The 26993-nt window shown below is 41.1% G+C and overlaps 1 protein-coding gene across 1 annotated transcript in view; it reads right to left on the reverse strand.

Annotated features, from left to right (window-relative positions):
- Positions 1-484: 484 nt before the first annotated feature.
- Ubl3 (ubiquitin like 3) overlaps positions 485-26993 on the reverse strand; it is a 45920-nt gene continuing 19411 nt past the window's right edge. Inside the window, exons 2-5 of the mRNA XM_005083200.4 lie at positions 6438-6546; positions 4618-4704; positions 2359-2436; positions 485-2065 (exon numbers count right to left, since the gene is read on the reverse strand). Coding sequence (XP_005083257.2) covers positions 2013-2065; positions 2359-2436; positions 4618-4704; positions 6438-6546 — 327 coding nt within the window. The 3' untranslated portion in view covers positions 485-2012. The remainder of the gene's footprint in view (positions 2066-2358; positions 2437-4617; positions 4705-6437; positions 6547-26993) is intronic.

Raw genomic sequence — 26993 nt, forward strand, 5'->3', positions numbered from 1 at the left:
TGAAAGTCTCGTGAAAGAGATGTGTAGTGTGGGGACACAATAAAACATATGGAAGGCCAATAGAGAGTAATTGTAACTGTCCATAATGCAGTCACAATTAACCGAAAGCCTTTAGCTTTGGGAGGACAGAGAGTAAGTAGAATCAAGTATTAAAAACAATTGCCCAGTAGCTTGATTTACAAAAAACTATAGCCATTATGAGTAAGTGCCCAGTTCACTACCTGCTGGATTCTTCTCTAGTCAACGCCTACAGAGCAGATGGATATGTAACATTTTCTGAATGTACCACTTTAGTGATAACCAAGACAGAACCCCACTGTTGTGCTTCCCACACTAACCAGGTAGGTGGTGAAGATGCTGGGGCACTCCCAAGTAGCAACAGAGTGATAAGTGAATGAATTTTAAAATACTGAGAAGGGTAGAAAATGAATTGTACAATAGATGAACCAATGATTAAACAATTACTGACTATAAATCACCAAGATGCACTACAATTTTTTTATTTAGTTTACAGAAGGAATCTATTAAGTACAGGTTGCAGAAAGAAAAGGTTTAGTGCTATTTACATTCATTTTAAAACTCTGCTCTATACAAATTTAATTCTGATCAGTATGAACAATATTTTCGTAGATCTACTGCATATAAAGCCTTTTTATCAACCCATTAACAATGAATAAAGTAACCTGATTGCATTTAAACAAAGATGACCATCGAGACCATTGACATATAATGTTGCTGAGAGCCAAGACCCCTCATTAAATACGGAACACAACGCAGTCTGCAACTTCATCTTTAGAAAGGCTGGATAAAGGTATTGATATGGAATACTGGTCTATATGCTACACGCCAATCTATATTTGCGTTCTACAGTTAGATATTTTATGTCTTTTTATTAAATATAATCTACACATATTTGTAATTTCATCCAGGAAGATTTCTTCCCAGTGAAAAAAATATAAAATCTTTTTTTTACAGGTTTAGATGAAATTAGCTCATGCTTTAGTGCTGTGCAAATTGTTTATTTATAGCATATCAATCTTTAAATTATTGGTAAAAATAAGAATGGTGCTACTAATCAGGTATGCCTTAAAAATCAGCTTGTGATTTTTAATACAATTGCAAGCACTGATTCCAAATGCAAACTACATAAAGTAACAAAATTAGTATCTGGAGACTTTTTAAAAGGGTTCCTCTGTCCTAGTGAGTAAGCATAATGCAGGACGTGGTTACAGATGAGTTTCCAATTTTCTGATATTCAAATACACGACTGGATCTGCTGCCGAGGTTTCCTACCGTTTCTGCACAGTGACAGCCCCAAGCAACAGGCCCTTCATATTAAGGCTAGGGACACACTGCTGCCCACCCACCCTCTGTGCTGTCTGGACGAGCCCCCTGGCTCTAAGAGGACTCAGGGTGCAGGCAGCAAAGACCCCCTGTGCAGAGCGCTATATGCAGCAGGCATGGCTTTTCCTTTGCTGCCCTGGGGACAGTCACACCCATTCTGATATCCTGTGAGGACAGCCACCATGGCTGACTTTGGTAGAATTCACCCAGCATCTTAGATCCCTTCCCATTTTCCCTGTGAGACTGGCCTGGTGATTAAGTTCAGTGATGCCGAGAGTCCTCCAGTGTGGACTGTCCCAAGAGTACTTCTGGGCACCACAGGCGCTGGCAGATTCTGCTGATGAGGAAAAAATGATAATCTTTTTTTTAGTGCAAACTGTACTTGCAATACTTGATTTCTGACTTCTGTGGATGAGTCTTTGTGGCAGCAAGGCGACTTCCCCTGGAGACCACTGTGCATTTCAGACTGTTCAACACAGACAAGAGACAGGAATAAAGGACCAGATGAAGAGTGTTCTTGGTTCTTTTTACTTTATAAGAAGAGATGACAGAGTTCCCGAGTAATTCAGCCCCATGATGTGCAGGTGACTGTCCGACAGGTGTGGGACACTGTTGAACCTCCTCTGTTCCAGCAGCATCAACAGACTGCAGTACATGCTGGCCACACGTCACAGGATCACGCAGCAGTTGCTCTCCCCAGTCTTCTCCCGATTCCTCTGACCTGGAGAAACAAAGCCAGCCTGGGTTAGCCAAGGTGGGTCTTGGGTGGAGAGGCAAAATGCAGAGGCATAGTCAATCAAATCAGCCTGAGTTTTGTTCAAGGCTTGCTTTAAAAAAAATTACAACCCTGTAAATAAGGAATCTTTTCATCTTGGCATGTTTCAAAAACTACCTGGTGACTTGTTCAATAAATTCAATTCATATACTACGAAAATCTCCTTTTCAGCAAAATGTCTAAGTGGAAGCAGGCATGTCTTGATGGCTCAAATGAGGCACATTCCAAGGTAGGCTTACCTTGTGAGTTGGGCTCTGGCAGGGTCTCTCTGGCCACCAAATGCATCACTGTTGTTTTGCCAAAAGGAAGTTTTAATGCTATGTAAAAAAGAGACAATCTGTTACATACACCTCATTCTGTAAAATCACGAGCCAGGGCTGAAAGCACTTAAAAGCTGCTGACTTCTGAATGGCAGGGAGTGGGTCGGGGGGAGTGTACAGTTACAAGGGACTCTTGTAGCTTCGCTATTGGCAAGACTCATGGATCTGTCTTACCTGACAGAAAGCACAGAGTTGTATCTATAAAACTACTGCACTAGTGAGTGCCCCTGCTTTTCAAGTCATGTTCTACACAGACCTACTGACTGCTCGTTGTCAGTGGCGTCATCACTAAGTCACAGCAGCAGGCACACTCTAGAGTGTTGGGCAGCGGCACTAGAAGCTGCCATCTAGCACGTGGGGCAGGCACTTCTCTTCTGCATCCAACTCAATGGAAAACAGTAGGCATGGCTGCTGGCAGCAGAAGGTGAAGGAGAAGCCAGAGACAGGAATGCCTTCCTTCATGGAAGACTTTTCTACATACTGGGCAACATCCAGAAGATAGGATTTCAACTTTTCCTGTACACACAAAAACCCGCCTTTCAACTCAGAAGGAGCACTGATGGGAAATGGGAAGTACAGAAACCTGCATTTTAGACAAGTATCAGGCTGGAGCTGGACTGGCAACTCAGAGGCGAAGGACCTGTACAGCATGAATGAGGCCCTGGGGTGCACTCCTAGCCACATAAATAAGTAAGTGACCAAGAATGAAGGTGAGCGTCCTGGTTGATGCCCTACTCTCTCTGAACCCTACTGACTGTCAGTGTCAGCTGACAACCATCCTATTCAGTGGAGTTATCACTGTGCTCTCCTTTAGGAGAGTGAGATTCCATGTGATTAACAAGGCTACTACTCAAAAAGGAGACTCAGCAATGTTTAAAGAGACCTGATGACCAAAAATTTAACCTCGAAACTGACTGAACCACAGCATCTCCCAGAATGACAGATGCAGGTGAAGTGTGTGGGCTGTGGTCTAGTCAGACTCAAGAGGCTAAGGCAGGAGGGTTGCTGGACCCAACAGTGCTAGGCCAAGCTGCCCAACGCAGTGAGACAAGGTCTTAATGGGGTGAGGACAGGAGAAGAAGGAACAGAGCACCCCACACTGTGTGTGTCTGCCCCACAGCGGGAAGGATATCCACCTGTCTGTATCCTCACTTCTGTCCCCTCTCCCACTGCGTGAGCATCACCTACAACAAGGACTCCATTTGTTTCCATAGTGGGCTGTTCTTTTCTCTAAGCTGTGAGATGGCTCAGCAGGCAAAGCCACCTCAGGACCTGATGACCTGAGTTTGATCCTGCAACCCAGGTAAAGCTGGAGAAGAGAACTAACTCCATGAAGTTTCTCTGACCTCCATACCTGTGCCTTGTCCCTCACAGTAATAATAATAAAAAATATTGTTGTCAAATATTTTTTGTTCTATTTTAAAACCCACAGCTGTCCCTGCCTTTGATGTGTAGCTGTAGGTCCTAAGTCTATTTCACAGGTTACTGAGCAAGCACACACCTTCAGAGTAGCCGTGCAAATACTGGAAAACACCTGCCATTGCTGTGTGCCACCTCCTTACACGACTGACAAAAGAGAAAGCCTGCAGCCTAAAAGGTAGACAGCCTAACCAAGTCTCAGGTGGCACTGGCCAGCCAAGGGCCACTGTACTCTGCATCACCTGTCTGAATCATGAAAGCTGGAAGTCCTTTTATTTGTTTCCAAAAGACTGACAGTCACATGATTGTCATGAGATGAGCCATTTTGCTGATTATCCTAAAACAAATTTTAAAAAGTAGTTTTAAAAAGTCTGTAAGTTAGACGACAAAGTGACTATGCTGAAGTGACGGTCACTGTGTCCACAGCAGCTGTTTATCCCCACACAATGAGCAGTTCCCCAAGGCACATGAAAACCTGCTGTCATAATCGTGCCCTAGTCTGTGCTGGGTTTTAACTTAGGACCATCACATCTAGACTACATCATCGGCAGCACAATGAAATCCACCTGTAACACAGTAGGTCTACACATGTAACACAGTAGGTCTGCACACTGGCAGGTAGGGTTTATCTCACAGGGAGAAGGCACACCCAAAGCAGGGGAACCTCAGTCTCAAGTCATCTTTTTTTTAGTAAATGCAGAGGCACTGTCATTTAAAATAAGCAAAGGACTAGTACTGGCAGGAGAGGACGTCAATTACCTCCTAACGTGACATTTCCGTGTAGAAATCTGCCTTGATAAATGAGTCGCAGGATGTTTGGGCTGCTCACCTGTTCTTCTTCCCAGTCTGAAAGAAACGGAGCTGGTTAGAGGCCTGCGAGACAGCAGGGCTGTGCACTGTCACACTCCAGAGGCCACCAGGCAGGGCATGGCCCAGAGCCTCCACCGTCCAGGCACTATAGCCTTTGCTCCTTCTCCCTTCCTCAAGTAGCAGCAAAGAGCTGCAAAAGACTGTCTGCCTCGTAAAGATCAAAGAGTGCCAACTTGTAGGCTGAAATTAAATGGTGGTCTGGGGAAAAGCTAGTCTCAGTAAAGGGATCTATCCTTTGAATTAGTTATTAGTTAACAGTATTATGATGCTCCAATGCATGCTCAAGGGCACTAAAAGTCCCTCAAAGCCTTTCTTAGAGCTCAATACGTTAGGTGTTGTTTTTCTGAGGTCAACTGACAAACATGACAGGAAGCTGGAACAAAATGCTACCTTTTGTAGTATGGGCAGCCCAGCAGCTGCTATGGCACACCATCTGAAAACCTCAGCTCAGAGAGACTGCTGCTCAGGCAGGATATACTTCCCCTGGCAGGTACCATCAGTTCGCTGCTGTAACAACTGAATTCTGAGAATTCCTGTGCACCTTTCTCAAAAATCTTAGGTTTTGCTTTTAGTGGGACAACAAAGAAATAGTCTAGAATATTCTGAGGGTGAGTGATGGAAAAGAAGGGAAGCAATGGCTTTGTTTTGTTTAGTGTTCAAAACAATGTATGTGCACTTGACAATATCTCCTTGTCTCAGGAACTCAAGCACAATAGAGTAACAGGGACCTGTACCATACCTGCCCCCTCCTAGGGCCCCCTCTTCTCCTGGGAATTCTGACTGCACTATCTCTTCTAGATAAGATCAGGTGAATCACTCCCTCCCTTTAAGTATGAATTACTTTGCATACACTGCTTTTAAAACCATTGTTTATAGACTATGTCTGGCCACACATTCCTTTGCTATAGAGACAACTGACAGTAACCTTAATCCATACAGAAAAGAGGTTAGAATTGATTTTGCTAAACATATTTTGTAGACTCAGCATGGGGGCATATGCTTGTAATCCCAGATAATGGAGAGGTTAAGGCAGGAGGATTCCAAATTTGACTTTGCAAGACTTTCTAAAAGGGAGGAAGGTATACAGCTTAGTAACAGAGTACTTGCCTAGCATGCGCAAGGCCCTGGGTTCAAACCTTTGTACTGGAAAACAGTTAAATGTGATGGGTTAAAACAGTGTTACTAGATGGCACATGCCATGGAAACTGTTATGGGCAAACCCTAGAAGTTCAAAGGGAAAACCTGCTTACTTAAGGCAAGGCAGAGTCTCACTAGATAGGGAGGTAGCAGAGAGGGGAGGAGCTACCACACACACTCCCCCAAAGCATTCACTGTGGTATAGCTGAAAGCAGAATGCAGAGAATTCACTCTTTCTGAACTTGTTCACAGAACACAAGCAACATGAACTGTAGGTCAAGTCTGTTTCAAGCTTCATTTTCAATAGGTCCCACACAGAGGAGCTCACAGAGCCTGTTGCCATGGTAAAGATAGTCTCTTTCCTTCTGTGTTTTGGTATGGAAGTGGATACACACTGAACACACTCTACTGGCACTAAGGCAAACGTGGCCTCTACATCCCTTGCTCCTTCGCTGCTCTGTGGTGAGAAAGGCAAAATCTAGGGCAGTGACCCTGTCAAACATTGATCTTATGCCCTCAGTACTTCCTCAAAACGTGTGAAGCAAGACGGGGACAACAAACCAAACACTCACCCATGGGCCAGTTGTCATACACATGCTTCGCAATGTCAGAGGCAGAGTCGTTGGGAGAGAAGAGGAACTCCTTCGTCTTTCCACTCACCAAGATGAGGCGCAGATTAATCTGAAAGTAGACAGTGATGCTCTGAATAGACATCTCAACTGACAACAAGATGGTTCACATAGGTTTCCACTTATGAGGGCCAATGCCATTTGGTGTTTTACATTTAAATTTTTAATTATTATTTAAGTCATTATACTTTTTTCTTATTCAGCCTCCTGCTGAAATGTCCCCACCCCGCCCCCTGCCTTTCCACCACATACTACTTTCTTGTCACATTACTTAAATTCTTTCAAAGCAGTTTTTATAATGAGAATTGGCATGTAACTTTTACTCTGTTATTTATAATGAGTGTGCCACACATACATGTGTGAGTCAAAGAATCAAATTCATAGGGCCCGGGGAGACAGATTGGTTGATAAAAGTGCTTGCTGTGAAAGCATAAGGACTAGGTTCAGATCCTGGTTTGCTGGTGAGTCAGCTGTCTCAAAAAATAAGGTGGAGTAGGATATAGGAAGACACTTGACACTGACCTCTGGCCTTGACACGCACACAGGCACATGTGCACCCATACACATATACACGCACAGAAAACCAAAGTCATTATGTTTTGAATATATGACAATGTTGGCAACTAAACTGCAGATTATGACCGCTATTACATAATTTGCCTTAATTCAAAACTTAATAAAAGTTGCATCAGCCCATATAGCCTATTGCTAAACACAAAAGCAAACAAGAAGAATCCAGCAATTTGTTCTGCATCTCTTAGATTTTGTGTTGAGAGTCAATATGAATTCCATCCAACTAAGCAAATATTCCAAAAAGTTCACTTCTAAATTTTTATCTTCTATAAACTTTTTAAAAATTGCTGTTGCTAAATTCACTGTATCTACTCATTTCCCTGTAAGATACAAATACACGGATGGTTTCATCAGGTCTCTGTTTTAAAGACTAGTTGGGTTGGAGATGGATGGTTCAGCAGTTAAGAGCACTTACTGCTCTGGCAGAGGACCCAGGTTTCCATCCTGATATCCACGACAGACAGACAGACAGACAGACAGACAGACAGACAGACAGACAGACAGACAGACACACACACACACACACACACACACACACACACACACACACTTTATTCTTTTTTTTTAAAGACCTTACTAAAAAGTTGGGTCTGGTCCCAAGCTGTACATTAGACAATCTAGTCCAGCTTCTTTAAATATGACCAGCGACTGTCACTGTATCAGGGCAAACTGTGACAAGGCCCAGGTTACTTTCTCTCCTCTTCAGCTATTACTATGTACTTTTTAAAAATTAAAGCAATCAGAAAACCTCTAGACCCCATGGTCAATATAAACACATCAGCATATCACAATACTGCACTGTGCTGATTTTCCTTTTTAATCAGCCATGGCAACAGCACCTCTGGCACCTCACCACACAGAAAATATGCTAGGAATTGCAGAATATCTACAATTGAGAATGGAAACTCACCAACAATGCAGAATCAATTGGATTCTTATCAGACAAAATAGACTGTAACTATATGGATAACTCAACAGAAGAGAAAAAAGAACTCTATATAGCAAGTGAAAAGCTTAATGTATCAGTAAGAATTTAGAGCTACTTTTAAAATGAAATTACACTAAAACCCTTACTACAGGAAGAGAAATGAGTCTCACTGTTGTAAAGAAGCTTATGCTGAACATCCACCTAACCTAAGTTTTTCTGCATTCATTTCTGACTGTGGCTTCTCAGCTTAGAGATACTCAACAAGTCAAATCTGAGGAATGCTTCAAGTCTGAAACATCTCTGGCTCCATCCATCCAAACAAGGGTCCTCTGAACCTGTGCTATGCAGAAACTGTCTCACCGGGCAAGCTCAGGTATCCATGTACAAAACTTAAACTGTTAGTTTAATCCCCAGCATTTTCCTATGAAGACATTCTTGAGATTGGAAAACAAAAAAGCTGTCACTGCTCCCCTCCCACCCTGGAGGGAGCTGTTAAAATGTGAGAGGGCACACATGGGAAATCTGTGTCTTAATTTTACTGGGAACAAACTGTTCTTCAGAGCTTAAAAACAAACAACAACAACAACAAAAACCCAAACAGCTATACTTATATGAATATAGAAATGTAACATTTTAACACCAAGTTACAAGACACTACTGGTGTTCTCTTAAGATTCTTCACTGAGCCTAAATTAAACATTCTGGCTGAAGGAAACACGCATGCGCACACACACCCTCTCCTCCACAAATACACACTATGTTCTCAGCACTTATCATTTAAAATTTGGACCATCATTAACCAATATGCAGATAATACACTTTTTCACAGTTCAAAAAAACATCAATTATCTATTATCAATTCACAATACTAGAAACTTCTGCCCTTTGCATGTGTTTGGTACCATTTAAGAAGAATTATTTTTCTTTGACATTTATGGTTAGACACACATTTCAGTTACACAGCCCTACTACCCCCTCCTTAGCCATCTAGGCCATCATCATATCCTTAGTACCCTGCCTCACTCCAGAAAACACCTAAAACTGGAGGAGTCTGAAGGTGGCTCCAGACTACAGAAGAATGGTTTTTCAACCTTCTAAATCCTTCGGATGGCGAAGCAACAGAATATGACAACTCCAAGGCCAGGAATTTATCGGTCTTACAGTAAAAATAGCTAAAACTGCTGGAAGCTGCTTCAAGGAAACTAGAGACAACAATGGTAACAAATGGAAGTACTGAGTGGAATAAAGTAACTCACTGCCTGAAGCACCTGCAGTGCCTGGCACATGGTGGGCGTCTAGCCAGTTGGTTTTAAGAATTCTCATGGAGATGCAAAGTGGAAAGGTCACAGGGAAGGCATGAAGCCATGCCTCAGAGTTACTGACTGCACACTGAACTGTGCTTGCAGCAGGCAGCACAGGGGTGAATAATGACTTCTGCGTGGTGCTGTGGATGCATAGGTAGTCCTCAGAGCTTACAATATGTTGTCGCTGAGTGAATATTCTGCAAAGTGAAGCCACTTCTATGCTACCATACGCATATATGACCTATGACCTAGCTTCTAAATGAAGACAGTGAGTTACTTGGTCCTTCATCAGAAGTGTAACCTGCCTTGTTTAGTCTGGGGTTGTTAACACCAACGGAGGAAAATGCTGAATTCCAATCACTCAGATGGGCACAGCCACACAGACTGGCCAGCAGTTAACTGTTCCTGTATACAACCAACCAACCCAGGGAGGTAACAGGGTCATCCACACAGCAATGGATTAAACATGCCTCTCAGGACAAAATGACTTGGTATGAATGGAGCAGAATAGACTAGGGTTCCCAAGAGGTGACATTCAGAGCCTCCAGATGAATAATTAATGACTGAGGCAAAGCAAAGCAAGATGACTGTGACCACTGGTGACTATTCAGGGCCCACGGTCACTCACTGCAAGGCCAACGGAACAAGAGCCCCAGGCTTTCAGACTACCAGCCCTCTTTCTGAGACAACATAAATGTGAGGCACCTCATTTAGAACTTAATCACATAATTTAAGTTGAACAGGACAGAAAAATTAGGGGAGTGAAAGAATGAAAGACAGACTGACTAGAACGAGGACCGTTGGAAAAGAGACAATTATGGAGGTGGACGACCCCTCTAAGGGACCAGCATGCTGAGCAGAAAAGGAATTTGTACTTCCTGATTGAAACCCTGGGGGGGGGGCGAGCAGTGAGGCCTGGCCTATGACCCCAAGTTTCCCTTGGGTAACAAGATCAGCAAAAACAGCTGCCTCTGTGCTGTGTCTCCAGGTCCCATGTGTGCCACCCTGCCACCATTCTTAAATAAATGGCCATGACCGAGTGGTGAGTAGAAAAGGGCCTAGATGACCTCTTAGCAAGTCACTTTTAAAAGCACTCAATACAGCTCAGGCGAATTTCACTGAGTGATGGTCGCCACCCCAAAGGGTCTACACTGTGTGAGTTCACTTACAACAAACACTCTAAACTGACAGGGTTGGAAGTGGAGAGCAGGCCAGTCTTGGGCAGTTGTGAGGAAGCGAGAGCTGTTATCTATGGAAGCAGGCCAGGAGGAACTGTGGACCCAACTGCTGTGTCATGATGTGGCAGTGTCCTGGAAACTAAATTATTGCATCCCCATGACATTAGCAAGTTTGAACAGCCCATGGATCTTACCAATGTCTAATTCCAATTGTGATGTTATAGTTATGTAAGATGTTATCATTAGTAAGATCTGGGATTTGTTATTTCTCACACATGCATGTTGAATTTTAAATCATTTCGAAATAAAAAGGCTCTTCTTCAGGTAGGCATAGTGGTGGTGTCTACAGTTTTATCCTGCCTACCCTTGGGAGGGGGAGGCAGGAGAGTGGAGACCAGCCTGGGTGATATCTTAAGAAAAATCAAACAACAAATAATGCAAGTGCCCAACTTCCTACACACATACAAGGAATTTAACATGCACTTATTTTCACTTGAAGATGACAATATTTTTAAAGTATACATTTTATTAAAATAACTACTTAATTTAGAAAAAAGAGACAAGCCTGTATCAGAGACTTGTACTAAGATAATATAGGAAACTGAAAATAGATATGTGGCTTTCCCTTTTCTAGAACTGAAGGCTAATAAATGGCAGATTTTGAATTTTGTTAATGTTTCAATAAAAGCAACAAAGAATGAGGAAGAATGTAAGATTGATTTAAAATAAAAAAATTATCCAAATACTTATATAGCACTAAACTATGAGAAACATGTATTTAACAAACTCATTATCCATTTACTCAAATATCTGAAACACACTGTTCTTTGTGTTTACATCATGAAAAATGTGGTATGAAAGTAGGATTTCATAATTTTCATTAAAAGACTTATTTTTAATTATATCTACTTGAGTGTCTATGTGGGTATGTGCACACAAGTGCTTGTACCCACGGAGGTCAGAGACTTGAGATATTCTGGAGTTCTAGTTATAACAGCTGTGCCTCAACTGATATGTGTGCTAAGGACCCAACAGTGATACAGTACTTAAACACTGGGCAGTCTCTGCAGACCCTGATGTCATAGTCTTGAAGACAAGAAACACACAAACAAGCCAACAGTGGGAAGGATGGCTGTCTAAGATACAAAATTAGAAATACTCAATAAGGATTTGTTGAGTTTTAATAAAAACCAAAGACAAAGCATTCATGGGCCACGTCCATGCAGAGCACAGCACATTGTGTTTAACCACCACACCTTGCCCACTGCCAAAATCGAGAGAGACCACAGCCCCACTTCCCAGCTGTGGGAGTGGCTGGAGGCAGCGCCTCACAGTGCTCAGTCCCCTGTGGCCCTGCTTCTTATTCTTCAGAATCATTCTGCCTGTTCAAGCACAGGCATCTTCTTGCAGGCTTTGAAACTGCCAAGGTCCTACTTTGTTCAAAGCCTCGGCACAGGCTGTCCTTTACTGGAATGCTTGGCATTCCCCACCCCATGCACACACCTAAATCTCAGTGCACATCTCTGCCAGACTCCACTGGCTATGACCAAACTGCTTCTGTGTGCTTGAGAGGGGAGGGCATAAGTAGCCCAGCCTCAAAACTTAATCACTGCAGATGAAATAGTAAAACTACAATGTGGAAAAGAATTTCAAGGAGAAACTGGAGAAGCCAATTAAGTGTTTATATTCCTCCTTGAAAAGGAGCAGCAAAAATATTTGTGCAGTTTATTTACTCATGGCATCTATGAACGCATTAAAGCTACACAAAATATACCTAAGTTCCTGTCTATGACCTCACTCACCTTTAGTAGACTAAGGCCCAGAGTGACGACTAACCAAACTGACACCTGTTGATTGGGTCTTCTACACTTTGATAGCACCTTATGTGATACAGATTCTAAACATACATTGCATATTAAACCCTGTAAGTGGGACACTCAGTGAGAGCCCCTGTTTCATCTGTCTATTCTAAGTGGAGATAAAATATCAGAAAGGTTGCTAACAAGTTCTTCTAGGACAATGGTTCTCAACCTGTGGATCACAACCCCCACAGAGTGGCATAGCAGATACTGTGCATATTAGACACTTACAATTCAAAACAGTAACAAAATTACAGTTATGAAGTAGGAAGGAAATAGTTTTATGGTTGGGGGTCACCACACACAAGGAACTGTATTAAAGGATCGCAGCCTTAGGAAGGTCGAGAACCACTGCTCTAGAAAGTTTTACATCTCCCCATTTACTTGACTGTGTACTTCTAGAACCATGTTCCAAACATTATTTTATGTTTCTTGAATTGCTCAACTATTTATTGATTAAAAAATTCAATCATAACACAAACAAGAAGCTATGAAGTGATAAAGATGAATGGATGGTAACAGTGGCTAGCTTACTTGCTTTCATATGTAGGTTTTTCTATTACCAAACAAAGAAAACAAGGTTAGAATCAAATGCAGTAAAGATATATAAAGTATCTAATGTGTCACATAGTAAGTGCTATAATTAGCTAACATCATACATTACTGAACATTGTAATAACTATAATCATACTAGCAAGTCACTAAACATTACTACAAAATACTCTCCTTTTAAGTACTTTATATGTATATTTATTTTGAAATAAATTTGGGGAACCTTGGTAAAATTAAAATTCTATTCCTGTGTGAGAGAGAGAGAGAGAGAGAGAGAGAGAGAGAGAGAGAGAGAGAGAGAGAGAGAGAGAGAGAGAGAGAGAGAGAGAGAAACTAGTGTTGAGAGCACGTTGGTGGTCAGGACAGAAGTTCTGGTTCTGCAATGTGTTAAAGCCTGTTATGGGACATACGTACACTGTGTGAAGATGTAATGCTGAACAGCCAATAGTCAGGCAGGAAGCATAGGCAGCACTTCCGGGAGATAATCGAGGTGTGCAAGCAGGATGTGCAGGAGGAGAGGTAACTGTCATGAGCCACATGGCAGAATGTAGATTAATATAAATGGATTCATTAAGCTACAAGAACTAGTTAGGAACAAGTCTAAGCTATAGGCAGAGCTTTCATAATTAATAAGAAGTCTTTGTGTCATTATTTGGGAGCTGGCTGGACAGAGAAAGACACTACAATCTTCCTCCTTTTTTAGGTAGGTCAGGTCTCATTGTCCTGGTGCTTGCTAATCAGGCTGGGCTACCTGACCAGTCAGCGAGCCTGCCTGTCTACAGCTCCCCAGTGCTGGGAGTGTGTCAACAGCCTAATTCTTCTCATGCCTCCTCTTCATGTATTTTACTGTCTCTTCCTAGCCTCAATGCTTGTGAATTCTTGCAGTGTGTTACAGCCTGACTATGGACTATTCCTATACAATCTGCACACAGGATACCAACTAGCTGCTTCAAACTGATTTCAATATGCAAGGCTCTTACATACACTGTCACCTGTGTGAGTGACACTGAAGTGCCTGCTCTGGGATTCTAAAAGGACTCTTATACTGAGAGCTCACTAAGAGAAGGCTGTTCATTTGGGACAGCCGTCCCTGACAACTAGGTAAGCAAAGGCAGGAGAAAGTAAGTTGGCAATAGCACAGTAGTAGAGAGGCCCCTGGGGACGAGAGAGGCTTTCTCCCTCATCCTACACTGTCATGTACTTTAGAAAGGGGACAGCTCTCTTTCTTCTGCCTGCCTCCTCTTAGGAGAAACAGCAGTCCAAATTTTTGCAGAAGTCAGTTTGAAATCACTGGGAAGGAAAGCAGACACTGTCAACTGGCATTGAGGTTTTCCTTATACAGTATTCCCCAAATGTTTCTACACCTTTATGTTGTACTTTCTCCAGTCCATCTCCAGCCACCTAGTTACAGGTAAATACTGGCATGAAACATGCCACAGGACAGAGCTTTCAGGTGCCACACTTAAATCTGTCTTGGCTTTGTTCTATCATCGTGATAGATAACTATTCCCTTTGGGGTGTCTGCCCTTTGGTGACTGTCTCTTTCTATGGACTCAGATCACCACCAAGCCGGCATCTACATTAGATGCTGGAACCTGTTACTTAGCATGGACTTTCAGAACTGAATCCCTCAAGTCTGGACAGGAAGGGACAGAGAACTGTCCCGAGAGGCCAGCCATCTACAGCAAAGTGTAATAAAGACCTTAGGTTTCTCCTAGATGAGATCTGCTCCAGTGCTCCTCAACTAAGGCCAAGCCCCTCTCCCCAACCCCTAGGACTTCCTCAATACCTGACCCCAGTCCTCCTCAGTAATACAGAGGGTTTGCACTTTTTTCTCTCTTAGGAGAGAAAACAAGTTCTGAGGCAAAAGTCCTCTTTAATCTGCAACACAAACTAAAAACTAGTCTTCAGAGGAATAGATTCTGAGAGGAAAAAAAAGGATTATTTACTGAAAAAGAGGTTTGTTTAGAAGGTTAAAATCACTAACATTAACATAAAAGAATGTTAAAAATCATTAACAATGTTTTAAATAACAATAAATGGTTAAACTGTTAAATTCTGTCTTACGTGTATTTTATTACAATTTAAAAGTTAATTATAAAACTATAGTATCAAGTCTGAACCATTTCCTCATATGTTCATAACAGTGCACAGGAAAGATAAGCCACTTATTTGGAACAGTCACCCATGATGCAACAAGTAGTTCAGAGACAATCACATGTGTGATGGCAGACCCGCCGATTATAACGGAGCTGAAAGTCCCATCACTGACAAGTAAGGTACTGCCATCACTCTGTCAGAGCACAGCAAATTCCTCATGATTGTGATGGTACACTGTAAACAAGTCACTGTGTTGATCAGTAAAACACAATACATACAATTATGTGCAGCATATAATGCTTGATAATGACCTTCAACTACTATGTACTGGCTTATCTTGTATCACTATTTCTGACAGTCCTACTTCTAAGAAGGACGTTCTGCTGCCATGGCTATGACTGAGGTAGAACATTTGCTTGCCTGTTAGTGGGAGCTCACCTTAATCCCAGGCGTATACACACTCCCTACTATCAGCAGACCTGCCTTAAATCCCTAAAATACCTCAAGTTAGACAGTAAGTTATACAATAATCCTACAGAGAGGATACCAGGTACTGTAGCAAGATATAATGTGCCTACACTTACTTTCCAATCAATTGATCCATACCGGGCCATCAAATAGCAAGATTTAGTCAAGAAACATCACAGTCAAAGGCACCTCATCTCCAAAATCTTTCTGTAGCCACAATGAATTATATATATATGATAATTATACTTGGTACTACCAGAAATTAGTTTTTAAGATTGTGTGTTGCCTAGTTTTATGTCAACTTGACACAAGCTAGGCACTGGACATGAGGGAGCTTCAACTGTAACATCAGCTGTAGGCAAACCTATAGGGCATTTTCTTAACTAGTAATTCATGTGGGAGGGCCCAGCACATTGTGTGTGGATGGTGCTATCCCTGGTCTAGTGGTCCTGGGTTCTATAAGAAAGTGGGCTGAGCAAGTCATGAGAAGCAAGCCAGTGATCAGCACCCTCCACGGCCTCTGCTCCTGCCTCCAGGATCCTGCCCTATTTGAGTTCCTGTCTTGACTTCCTTCTATGATGAACTGTGATGTGGAAAAGTCAAATAAACCCTTTCCTCCCTGGACTGCTTTGGTCATGGTGTTTTATCACAGCAATAGTAACCCTAAGACAGAATAATTGTTCGAAACAATTTCAGAGCACACTGGTGATATACAGAGCAGACTGTGCTCAGAGACCAAAAGTGAGCAGAATCTGAGAGTTAGAGAATAGGGAACAGGAGAAAATTGGGTGGGGAAAGTGATAGCTCCAAGCTTTGGTGCTAAAGTGTATGAGGAAGACAGGATAATCTCACAGAAATGAATTATCAGAAAAGGTTTGTTATCTAGAAAAGTATAAGTTTAGTTTTTCTCTTTTTTTAGAGTATCAGCTTTGAAAACTCAATATTAAAAACTTACTTCTGGTAGCACCAAACATAATTATCACATCTACCATGGATATTCGAGATGAGGTGCCTTTGACCATATGGTTTCTTGACTGAATCTTGCTATTAGCTCAAAATAGGGAAAATAACGCATTTAAAAATAAGCCATACAGTCATTTGCTGGAAAGAGAAGATATCTTCCTTCCTTTTTTTTTTTTTTTTAAGATAGGATTTCTGTATGACCCCGGCTGGGATTAAAGGCATGCACCACCACAGCTTGTGGCTGGAAGGATGAATCAAGAACACGCCAGGGTATGTCAGATTACATCTAGATTCAGTGTCAACAGCTCAGGAACATACACCTACGTATAAGCAGAGAGTAATCTACTAGAAATCACCAAGAAAAGAATTTTTTCTACTATTTTGCTCTTAAGCATAATTAGGTAAAAAATAAATAAATTCACTATTCTACATGCATTCTAGAATTCGAACTCTGACAAAGACCACAGTGATAATAGAAGACAGTTGCTCCAGAAAGAAAAAAAAGTTGAGAAGCCATCTAATTCTTTACATTATGTCTATCAACTCACTATTCCAACGTGCTAGCAAGCACTCCTGTTTATGAAGAAGACATTCTGTCTGGCTATGAAGAAAGCAATTGTTTAATGCTGTCTGAATTCTGCAGTTCTATTCAGCTTGCAGACAATTTGCATCAACCTGTGACTAGTGATACTGTCACTTAGTGGTGCCCCAGATAGCTATGACCTCATGGGCTCTTAATATTGAGGATCTCATTTATTAATTAATGTCTCTGGAACACTCATGAATTCTGACTTTAATACAATGGTGTTTTATTTGTTATCATTAATTAAAATATAAAACCCAAACATACTCAGGGTTAGTATAACAAATTATTCAGCAAAAGGGCTCAAGAAAGACACAAACACGGACAGAAACAACTGAATAATGGATGCATCAATGTCAATATTGTAATGTTAAATATCATCCTTGGGAAAACACAGCATAAAACTGCATCTGTGGGAGCTTCCTGAGCTAAGAGTGATGCCCAGCATGGGCATTGGTGCTGGAGAATGGAGGTGACTGCTTCAGACTATCACTTAAAGATCCCTGCATCATAAGCTATACTTGTTATAGACAAATCTAGCAGCATTAAAAACATTCACCCTAAGGTAAAGCCAAACAGAGACAGCAGATGGTTTCCAAAAGGGGAATAAAGAGAACACAGGCCTCTATCAGAGTGCTGTTCCTACTTCTGTAAAAGGCAGACTTTATAGTGAAGGCAAAAGGGAAGACGTGAAGACAGTTCTCCAAGTGAAAAGGAGCAAAGGGTCTATGGAGACCACAGGGGTGATGTGTCAATCACTTGTAGACTGCCCCTTACGTAGCAGACAACGGAGGCCAGTAATTGAAGCTGAACCACTCCATGTGAGATCTGACTTGGATGGAACAAATAACAGCTCAGTTGGAAATCTGCCCCCCAACCTCTGCTCCCACCGTGGAAGTGCAAGAGCAAAACGGTATGCTCACTGTGAGGAGTGAGCCTTACACTAGAGTGCCACCTCCTTCTGGCCTGGCTTCGGAATACTCGGATCTCCCTGAAAGTGGTGTATAATCCTTTGTGGATCATGCTGGCATCTTCAAATCACACTTAAGTAACTTGTCCCAAACTGTTCAAAGTCTCTAGCAAGCATGTAACATCAGTATCTAGGATCATTTCTGCATACCTTGTGAGTGGTGTTAATTAGGATAGGTGTTTGTTTCTAAAAGAAATAGCTTTAACATTTGAATTCAAAGGAAATGAGTTGTTACCCAGCTCTTATGACAGCCAAGCACAGAGCGAAAGAAGAGAAGAATTAAAGACAGCTGCAAATGGAGATGCTGGCAGAGCTGGCTCATCATGAGAAACAGAGCTCCCAAGACGGCCTTTGTGCAGAGAAAACGCCACTTCCAAGTCTCTCTTAATTTGTCCTTTAAACCCAGACTACAAAAGGTAAAAACTCTAATGTAGTCCTAGTTTTAAAGTTGGCTCTCAGTTCTTAAGTCTGTGTGTTACCATGGATGAGCGGTTCTGATTAGCTAGTCACACCTCCATGAACCAACTGTAGATCAAAAATATTCAGGAAAAAAAAGTCATCTGTATTGAATACCCAGGCATTTTTTTTTCTCGTCACTAGTCCCTAAATAATAGAGCACTACAGCTATTTATACAAGCATCTACAGGTGGTTCCAGTGTAGAAAATGTCTGTCCTAGGTTGGGCACAACTACTATTTCATAGGATTCACCAGATTTTCAGGGTCCCACTGGGGGTCCTGACACTTCCCTACCACACCAAGGACAGCTGTGATTAGACTTGGAATTACAATTATAAACTGAGATTCTACTTCCTTTTCAGATATTTTAATGATCTGACTAAATCTTCCCAATTACCAATTCTTTCCAATGTAATATACTAAATTTAGGAGCTGGGTAGATTTTAAATTACAGTAAACACAGCATTGAAAACATACTGAAAAGTAAGATCAATAGTTGTACTGCCTATTTTTAAACCAACTTGAGGCAGGCTAGAGTCATCAAAAAAGAGGAAGCTTCAACTGAGAAAATGCCTCTATAAGTTTGGGCTGCAAGCAAGCCTGTAGGGCATTTTCTTAATTAGTGATCTATGCAGGAGGGCCCAGTCCATTGCGAATTCTATAAGACAACAGGCTGGGCAGCCATGAGGAGCAAGCCAGTAAGCAGCACCCCTCCATGGCCTCTGAATCAGCTCCTGCCTCCAGGTTCCTGTCCTCACTGCTTTTGATGATGAACTAACTGTTCTATGGAAATAAACTCTTTCATCCTAAACTTGCTTTTGGTCATGTTTCATCACAGCAATAGCAATCCTAAGACAGTATCCATTGCTTGTTTAACACTAAAAGTACACCAAGCAGGAAGCATAAGAAGAGATGCTGAATGTGAGGAGAAACCATTGCAAACACACCAGGATGGCTACCATCACAAAGATGGGCAAAGAAGAGTTGGCACAGATGTGGAAACTCCACCCCTCAATTGCTGTCCAATGTAATGGGGTGGCCACTCTGACAACACCTCTAGTCTGTGTGCAGTCCACTCTCCTGACTAGTAACAAAGCAGAGGTCACACACACCTTTACTTGTTGGGGATGGATTATATGATGACTCAGGGAAAAGTGATAAACAGATTAGATTTCTTAAAATAGCAAATTAAAACAATTATTGGGGAAAGGAGACAATGGACAGCTGTAACTGTAGGTGACAGACATGGGTCCATCGAGTAACTCTTCCACTTCTAACAATACTTGTAATTTTCTACAAGAAAAACAATTTAAATTGTTATTATATGGTGGCTGTTAATTTTCCAGAGAGTAAAAGATGTTTTTCTAGAAAGAAAATAATTCTGCCATCATAATTTAGGGACTTTTCTATGGAATCCTTAGATTGCTACAGTGTCTCCAGGATCCAGGAGGCCTGTTGGGATAAGGATGATTCCTGTCTGCTCAACACCAGCTGTTTGTACAAACTGTTATGCCAATGACTCCCTCCTCAAGAGAGAGGTTGGTCAGTACCTACCATGAATCTACACAATGCCTTCCCTGCTATAGATAAGACCCTGATTTCAGCTACTGGGAAACGGTCAGAAATCAAATCTTCCAATAACTATAATAAAACTATGTAAAAATCTTTCAAAGATTCCTTTGGTGAGTGGTGCTCACGTGAACAACTATTTATACACACACAAAGACATACCCATGTCCACTTTGCATATGCTCACCAACACATGCAGGCACAAATTTCTCCGATGACTGAAGGAAATCCATAAACTTTTCTTGTCTATGACACTGATTAATTTTGTTTTCTGATAAAACTGTTCATACAGGTATTTTCTAGAATATACATCTTTTCAAATATTTCCCATTTTCCAGGGCTTCAAATCTTTTAGGTAAAATAATAAATGATCTGATCATGTCACTCTCATAACTTAATCTGGATTCTGTTACTACAGGGAAGAGGTATCAGTTGCAGATTCTTTTTAACCTCCTACAAGGGATTGTTCTGAATCTAACTACTATCCTTTAAAACTCATATTCTAGATTTAGAGAAATTACAGAAGACATTAGAGAAAAACATCAAATGAGGGAACACATACAACAGAAAGAGAAAACAGCTTGGTGTCTTTGCTTCAAACAGTGACATATCAATTACAAATGACTAACAATTAGTAAAAATGTTTTCTGAAGACACACCTTCAGACATCAAATAAACTATAAAGACAAGTTTTTGTATTTATCTTTTCTCCATATTTTATTCCTGTTTTCTGCCTCATAACCAAAACTCCATTCCTTCAGTCGGATAAAGGGAGGATGACAGATAACCAAGTGCAAAGTACTCTAACGGACCAGAGATGTAACGCTCCCAGTCAGGCACCACTGTGTGTGGGATCAGAGAATCTGAACATTAAGGAAGTTCACTGTCTCTGTGCTGCTGTCAGTCAGACAAGGATGGCTGAGTCTCCCAATGCACTTCTTCCCACTCGTCAGAACAGCGGAGAAAGGATTTTTTTAATGCTAGACCAGTGCTTCTCTCAACCTTCTTAATGTTGTGAGCCTTTAATACAGTTCCTTATGATGTGATGACCAATCAAATTCTTTTGTTGCTACAGATATGTAGGATATCAGATATGTAACCAACCCCCAAAGGGGTCTTGACCCACAGGTTGAGAACCAATGTGCTAGAGTGAGTGGAAGCAATGTTCTGCCACAGTTTCAATGCTGACATTATACACTAGCCACATGCACTTATATAACTGTGCTTATTGAAATAAAAAAAAACTTACTATGAAGTCTGCATCTTCAAAGTGTTGTGAGTCTAGATTTGTGTGCAAAGAGTAATTATCGTCAACGAAAATGGCTGCACCTTAAGTGTCCTTTTTCTACCTGACTCTCGTGGTCTGGCGTACATTTAGGCCTGTAAATCCTGAGTGCAAATTGAGTATGCATGCACACTAAACCTCCACAACTAGGCTGCAAACTCCGAGGGCAGAATCACAATGCCTTCGACTCCTGGTTCTTTGCTCCTTTCTACTCTTCTTCCCACTATTAGCCAGTTTTTCACAGTATCTGTGGTAGCACAGGCAATAAATATTCTCATGAAAACTCAAACAAGAACTGCACCAGCTGACTATCCTCCCTAAAGTGCGTCAATAAAACCACCAGGGGCCATTTAAAGAGGAAAGGAAACGCCATAATTGCCATGGCAGACCAGGCCTCCATAAGCCTCAGTGGCTGAGTTCCCATGGTAAACACACAATGTCCTCTTAAGGAGCTAGCAGCACCCTACATTTTCACAGTGTCTCTACTAGTCCCTTAGACCATCTCAGTGAGAATAAGTGTTCATGAAACACATATGGTTAGAAAATACACAGAAGGCAAAAGCTTCCTTCTAGTGGTCTCACTTGCTGCAACATGCCATTACATAAAGGCTATTATTTATCATGAGATAAGGTTTATCACTTGCAGATCTTTTAATCTCTTATTTCGTACTGTTTTGAATTCAACTGGCATCCCTAAGATTTCATATTCTAGATTCAGAAAAATTAAAGAAAGATGTTAGAGAAAGCCCTTAGATGAGGGAACACATATTATAGAAAGAGAACATAGTTCTTTAAAAAGTAGTAGCATGTCAATACAAAATAAATGAAAAGTAATTAATACAATGTCTTCCAAAAGCACACCTTATCAAATAAATTGTAAAGAAGACCCCAAGTTTTAGGATCTATTTAAGACTTCACCAAACCTCATCATTTTAGTAACTTTTGACATATTTTAATTGGTGGTGATAGCAGGAAAGATAATACTGTTTACTTACTACATGTCCAAAACTATTGCCTATAACAAGGTGAAAATTGTTACCCTTTATTTCCATTAGCAAAATTCAGCTTCAGTGGGGTTAAGCATCCTGTCAAAGTGGAATATCCACTGCAGCTCTATCCCCATGTAGCTGAGGATAAGCTTGAACTTCTGATCCTCCTGCCTCCACCTCCCAAGTCCTCAATGGCAGGTGTGTACCATCATACCCAGTGTGTGGGGTGCTGGGGCTCTAACCCAGGGCTGCACTTATGCTAGGCAAACACTACCTACTAGCCACTTAATTGGTCCTATAGCCCTACTTCTATATTCACGTTCTTAAGCAAAGTCTGATGTCTCAAATGCAGTCTAAAGCTATGTTCTGGGAAAACCTTCATCAAAGGGTTGTTTCAAGCACTGTAGGATGTACACTACCTTCAGCTGAATGATGTTCAACCCCACCCCTAAAGCCCCGGTAATAAAGACCTCTTTCCAGACACTGCCAAATTTCCTGGGAGCAAAACTGCTTTGGTAGCAGGCTTAGTCATGGTGCTGGCCATCAAGAGCACATCTGCTGGCAGCAGGAGGACACTTTCATGTTTTAATTCCTCATAGGGGGAAAAGTATTTCAAACTGATGATAAATGGTTAAGTAGAAAGTCTTAATAGTATCTAAACTCAATAAATTATATTATCATGTTTTCTTGCATTTATATATAAAGACTATAAAATCATGAGTCTATAACAGCACCAAAACTTTTTACTTGCATGAATGTGATCCTTCAAAGTAATCTTGTGGGGGCAGATGTACACAGTTGTTTTGTTGCAGGAGAGGGAAGTGTCAAATCATAATTTTAGAAGTGTTTCAAGTGGCTGAGAGTTACTTGCCTCTCTTGTTTGCATCACCTCCTTTCCCCAAAGCACCCACATACAAGCCATGCCTTATTGTCACGAAAATCACACTTGACTTTTTTCTTAAGCCTAGAGTGCTATGAAGTTTTACCACTATTTTCAAATTGTTTTGATTTTTTTTTTTTTTTGTGCTTTCACAGGAAGTCTAATTTGAAAGGATGTAGTTTGTTACAATTGTAGATACTGGGCAAACAAGACAAAACAAAACCAAATGAGCCCCAAACAGCAGATGACACTCAAGAACTCTAGGCAGTGTTGCCAGAAAAAAAAAATCTTGAGAAAGCTGAAAACCAGCCATCAGAAAAGCACTCAAACAGCTGGGGAGATGGCTAATCCGGGTCACAGCAGCAAGAGCCACAGGAGAAGCCAGGACAGACCCTCTCCTCCTGGAGCCTCTTCAAAGACTTGTGCTGCTGTGTCAGCAGGGCAGCATGGAAACTCTGACCAAGTGAGTCAAGACTTAATGGAATTCAAGACTGACAAACAATAGCCTAAGTCCATGGAAAAGAAACCTGTATCAGATCCACACATCATCTCAACAAAATATAAAAAAATCCCAAAAGTGCAAAAGAGCATGTAAATGAGTTAAATACATAAAACAGGAGATTAAAAATTACATTTGGTGTCAACTTGACAGTGCTTATGCTTCAATAAAAATATAAAACCTTTTGATAGGTGCCAATCTGTCATACTGTTAGAGCAGCACCACCTTAGTGACACATGTATTCAAGGTAAGCGATGCTTTCAATGAGCACACTGGAAGGAGATTACACATATTCAATGAAAACTTTGCTTTAGTTTCCCTTCACTGTGTGACAAAAGCTAACCACAGACTACCTACTTGAGCCTGCTAACCAACTGTAGCCCCAACCCCAGCTCACTGTGCCATCAACATGGGGGCCTAAAGGTAACGGATAGCCATTTGCTGGAGGCTAAAGAGGAAAGATTTTAAATCTCTGGATAGAATTAGAGTGATGGTGCACGCCTTTAATCCCAGTACTGGAGAGGTGGAGGCAGGTGGATCTCTGTGAGTTTGAGACAAGCCTGATCTACCAAGCAAGTTCCAGGACAGTCAGGACTGTTACACAGTAGAGGGGAGATTTTAAAATTTCATGAATGAAAACTATAGAACTATTATCAGATTCATCTGATACTAAGGAAAGACAACGTTAAAATTGCCTAGAGTGTTTATCAGTACATGCAAGGCAATGAACTCAACATTGCAAAATATGACTATATAAAAATTGAATTTTATTGTTTTAATTTTTTAATTCTTTAAAGATAAAACCAATAACAGCTATAGACACTGAATACTAGAACTTCTATAAGAAAAAGTTAACTTTTAAATAAAATTGTACTCTATAGACACAGAAGGAAAAATAGAAGGGGATCTTGCAATTTACCCAAATTGAAATCAATCATCTAAACTATGATTAACATTATATTAATTATATATTATTATATTAACAATTAAAACCTATACAAGAGGAAATACATATTAAAGAGGAGACTGGATTAATTTTGTTTAAAAATTATATTATATTAGAAGATAAGAAAGGAGGGAAATTATTAATAGAGGCAAAATTAACAGAAAGAAGGCATCAATCTTCCTTAGCACAGAGCTGAAAGCTGCCACATGCGAATTGCATAGGACTGACCTTCCTCAGGACATACGCAGGACAAAGGGAAGACAGAGGTAGGAAAGAGACAAACTAGCTAGTTTATAAAGAAGTCATTTTCCCATTCCCATTACTCATGTTCACAAGGAGCCAGATGCAGGACAACCTAAAGCCTTGGAGACTCTGAGAGCTCACATGTGGTTACTGCTTGTTCATGCGGCAGGTACCGGCCAGGCATCTTGCATACTGTGCTTTTCCTAATCAGGCTCAGCAGTTATCCTTTAAAGAGATTTCCCTATCCTGAGAAAATGATTGTTTCACAGTAGTCACCTTAAAATTCAAAGCATAAAACTGGTGACAGACAGGAAATCTGAGTTCAGATTTCTGCTTTATCCCCTTTTCCCAAAATTTGTACAAGGATTCTGATATACTTTTCTGTGCACAGATTATGAAATAGAGCTTACAGCACAGTAAGTCAGCCCACATCACAATGATCTGACTGTATGAACATATGGCCTCACATACATACACAACACAGTCATACACAATCTTGGATTTCAGGGCATCAGAACTAACCTGGAAGACTCAGAAAATTAAAACCACCATCTGAATCAGAAACAGGACCATTTAAGGTAGATGAATAATTATAAACAAAAGTCTGTATTTAAATCCTTGGAAACAGGTGCTTATCCCATTGGTCCACCCTTCTCTTTGAGGAATATGGCTGTACAGTATGTGTTTTCTCAAAAGAACAGTCACCTAAGAATCCCCCTTACTTAGTGCAACCACAGGAACCACTAAGAACATTATTGCTCTTTTCACAAGTTTGTCTTCCCATATTTTTACTGTATGGAATGGTTGAAACAAGTGTAATGTTCAAGATGTTAAGATGTAGGTGGGGAGATGGCTCCATGGTTAAAAGTGTTGGTTGTGCAACCACAAGGAACTGACAAGGAACAACAAGGGGTTCTCCAGCACCCCTATCACAAGCCAAGCATGGGTTCATAGCACGCTTGTGTCCCCAGTAGCTGTGGGGTCTTTCTGACTGTCAGCCTGGCCAAAAAAATTGGGATGAGGGAGACTGCCTCAAAGGAGTAAGGCAAAGACTAACAGAAGACACAAGACAATCCCCCTGCCCCTGGGCCTCTGCCTGCACACAGTCAGGTGTACCTGAACACACAACTCACTCACACGTGTACTATAATTTTGTGTGTGCATATGTGTAAACATTTCTAGAAAACTATGGGCATCAGAAACACTTCCAGAATAAACTGGTGTGCTCCCAATGTACAGTCCCACTTTCTGTTATCAGTAATGGTAGCCAATGTTATGATAAACTGCAGTGGAAGAAAAAAAGTATTCCACTAACGACAGCTCTCATGTCTAAAGAATGACTGACTCATTAACCTTTACATTGTTCTTTTTCAAAAAGGAAAATGATCAGAAAATATCCAATGCCAGGCTGGAAAGCAGGATTCAGCACTCTGCCAATTCCTACCGACTTACAATAGCTTCCAGAAAAGTAGCACAACAAATCACTCCATTAAGGATCGAATCCTGAAGCCATTCTGGGTCAGTGTAAATAGTTTTGATTGTCATGTCTGCCATGATCATAGTGAAGTACTGCAAGGCCATTTATGTAATGCCAATTTACAAGGCAGTCATTAATGATCTACTCTATACCATTAAAATCACCTCCCAAAGTCCTTACGATTTTGGGAAAAAAATCATTTTATTTTTGTTTTTGCATGTGTGAGGGCACACGTGGCGGACTTTCAGAAGTTGGTTCTCTCTCCACTATATGGGGCCTAGAGATCGAATGAAAGTCATCAAACTTGGTGGCAAGCACCCTTAGCCACTATGCCACCTCAATGACCCCTAGAGTAGAAAAAGAGCAGTTAAACACTCAATGTGTAGCTACCCCACTGCACTGCTGCACAGCACAGCTTTACAAAATATCTGTATGAATATTAGCTCATGGGACACCAACACCTCTCATTCCTTGGCTTGTAGATGACTAACAAAATGGTTCTATTTGGACCATGAAGGAGGCAGTGGCTCCAACCCTCAAAGTTAAGTCTAGATGTAAAACTGCAAGTTTAAGAGACATGCATTCTTCTATCAGAAAAGTTAATTGGAAAGAAATGGATTTTTTTAGGGCATAGGACACTGCTCAGTGGGGAACAGTGTTCAATTCACAGCACTGA

Source organism: Mesocricetus auratus, unplaced genomic scaffold, assembly GCF_017639785.1.
Source record: "Mesocricetus auratus isolate SY011 unplaced genomic scaffold, BCM_Maur_2.0 Super-Scaffold_100008, whole genome shotgun sequence".
Lineage (NCBI taxonomy): Eukaryota > Metazoa > Chordata > Mammalia > Rodentia > Cricetidae > Mesocricetus > Mesocricetus auratus.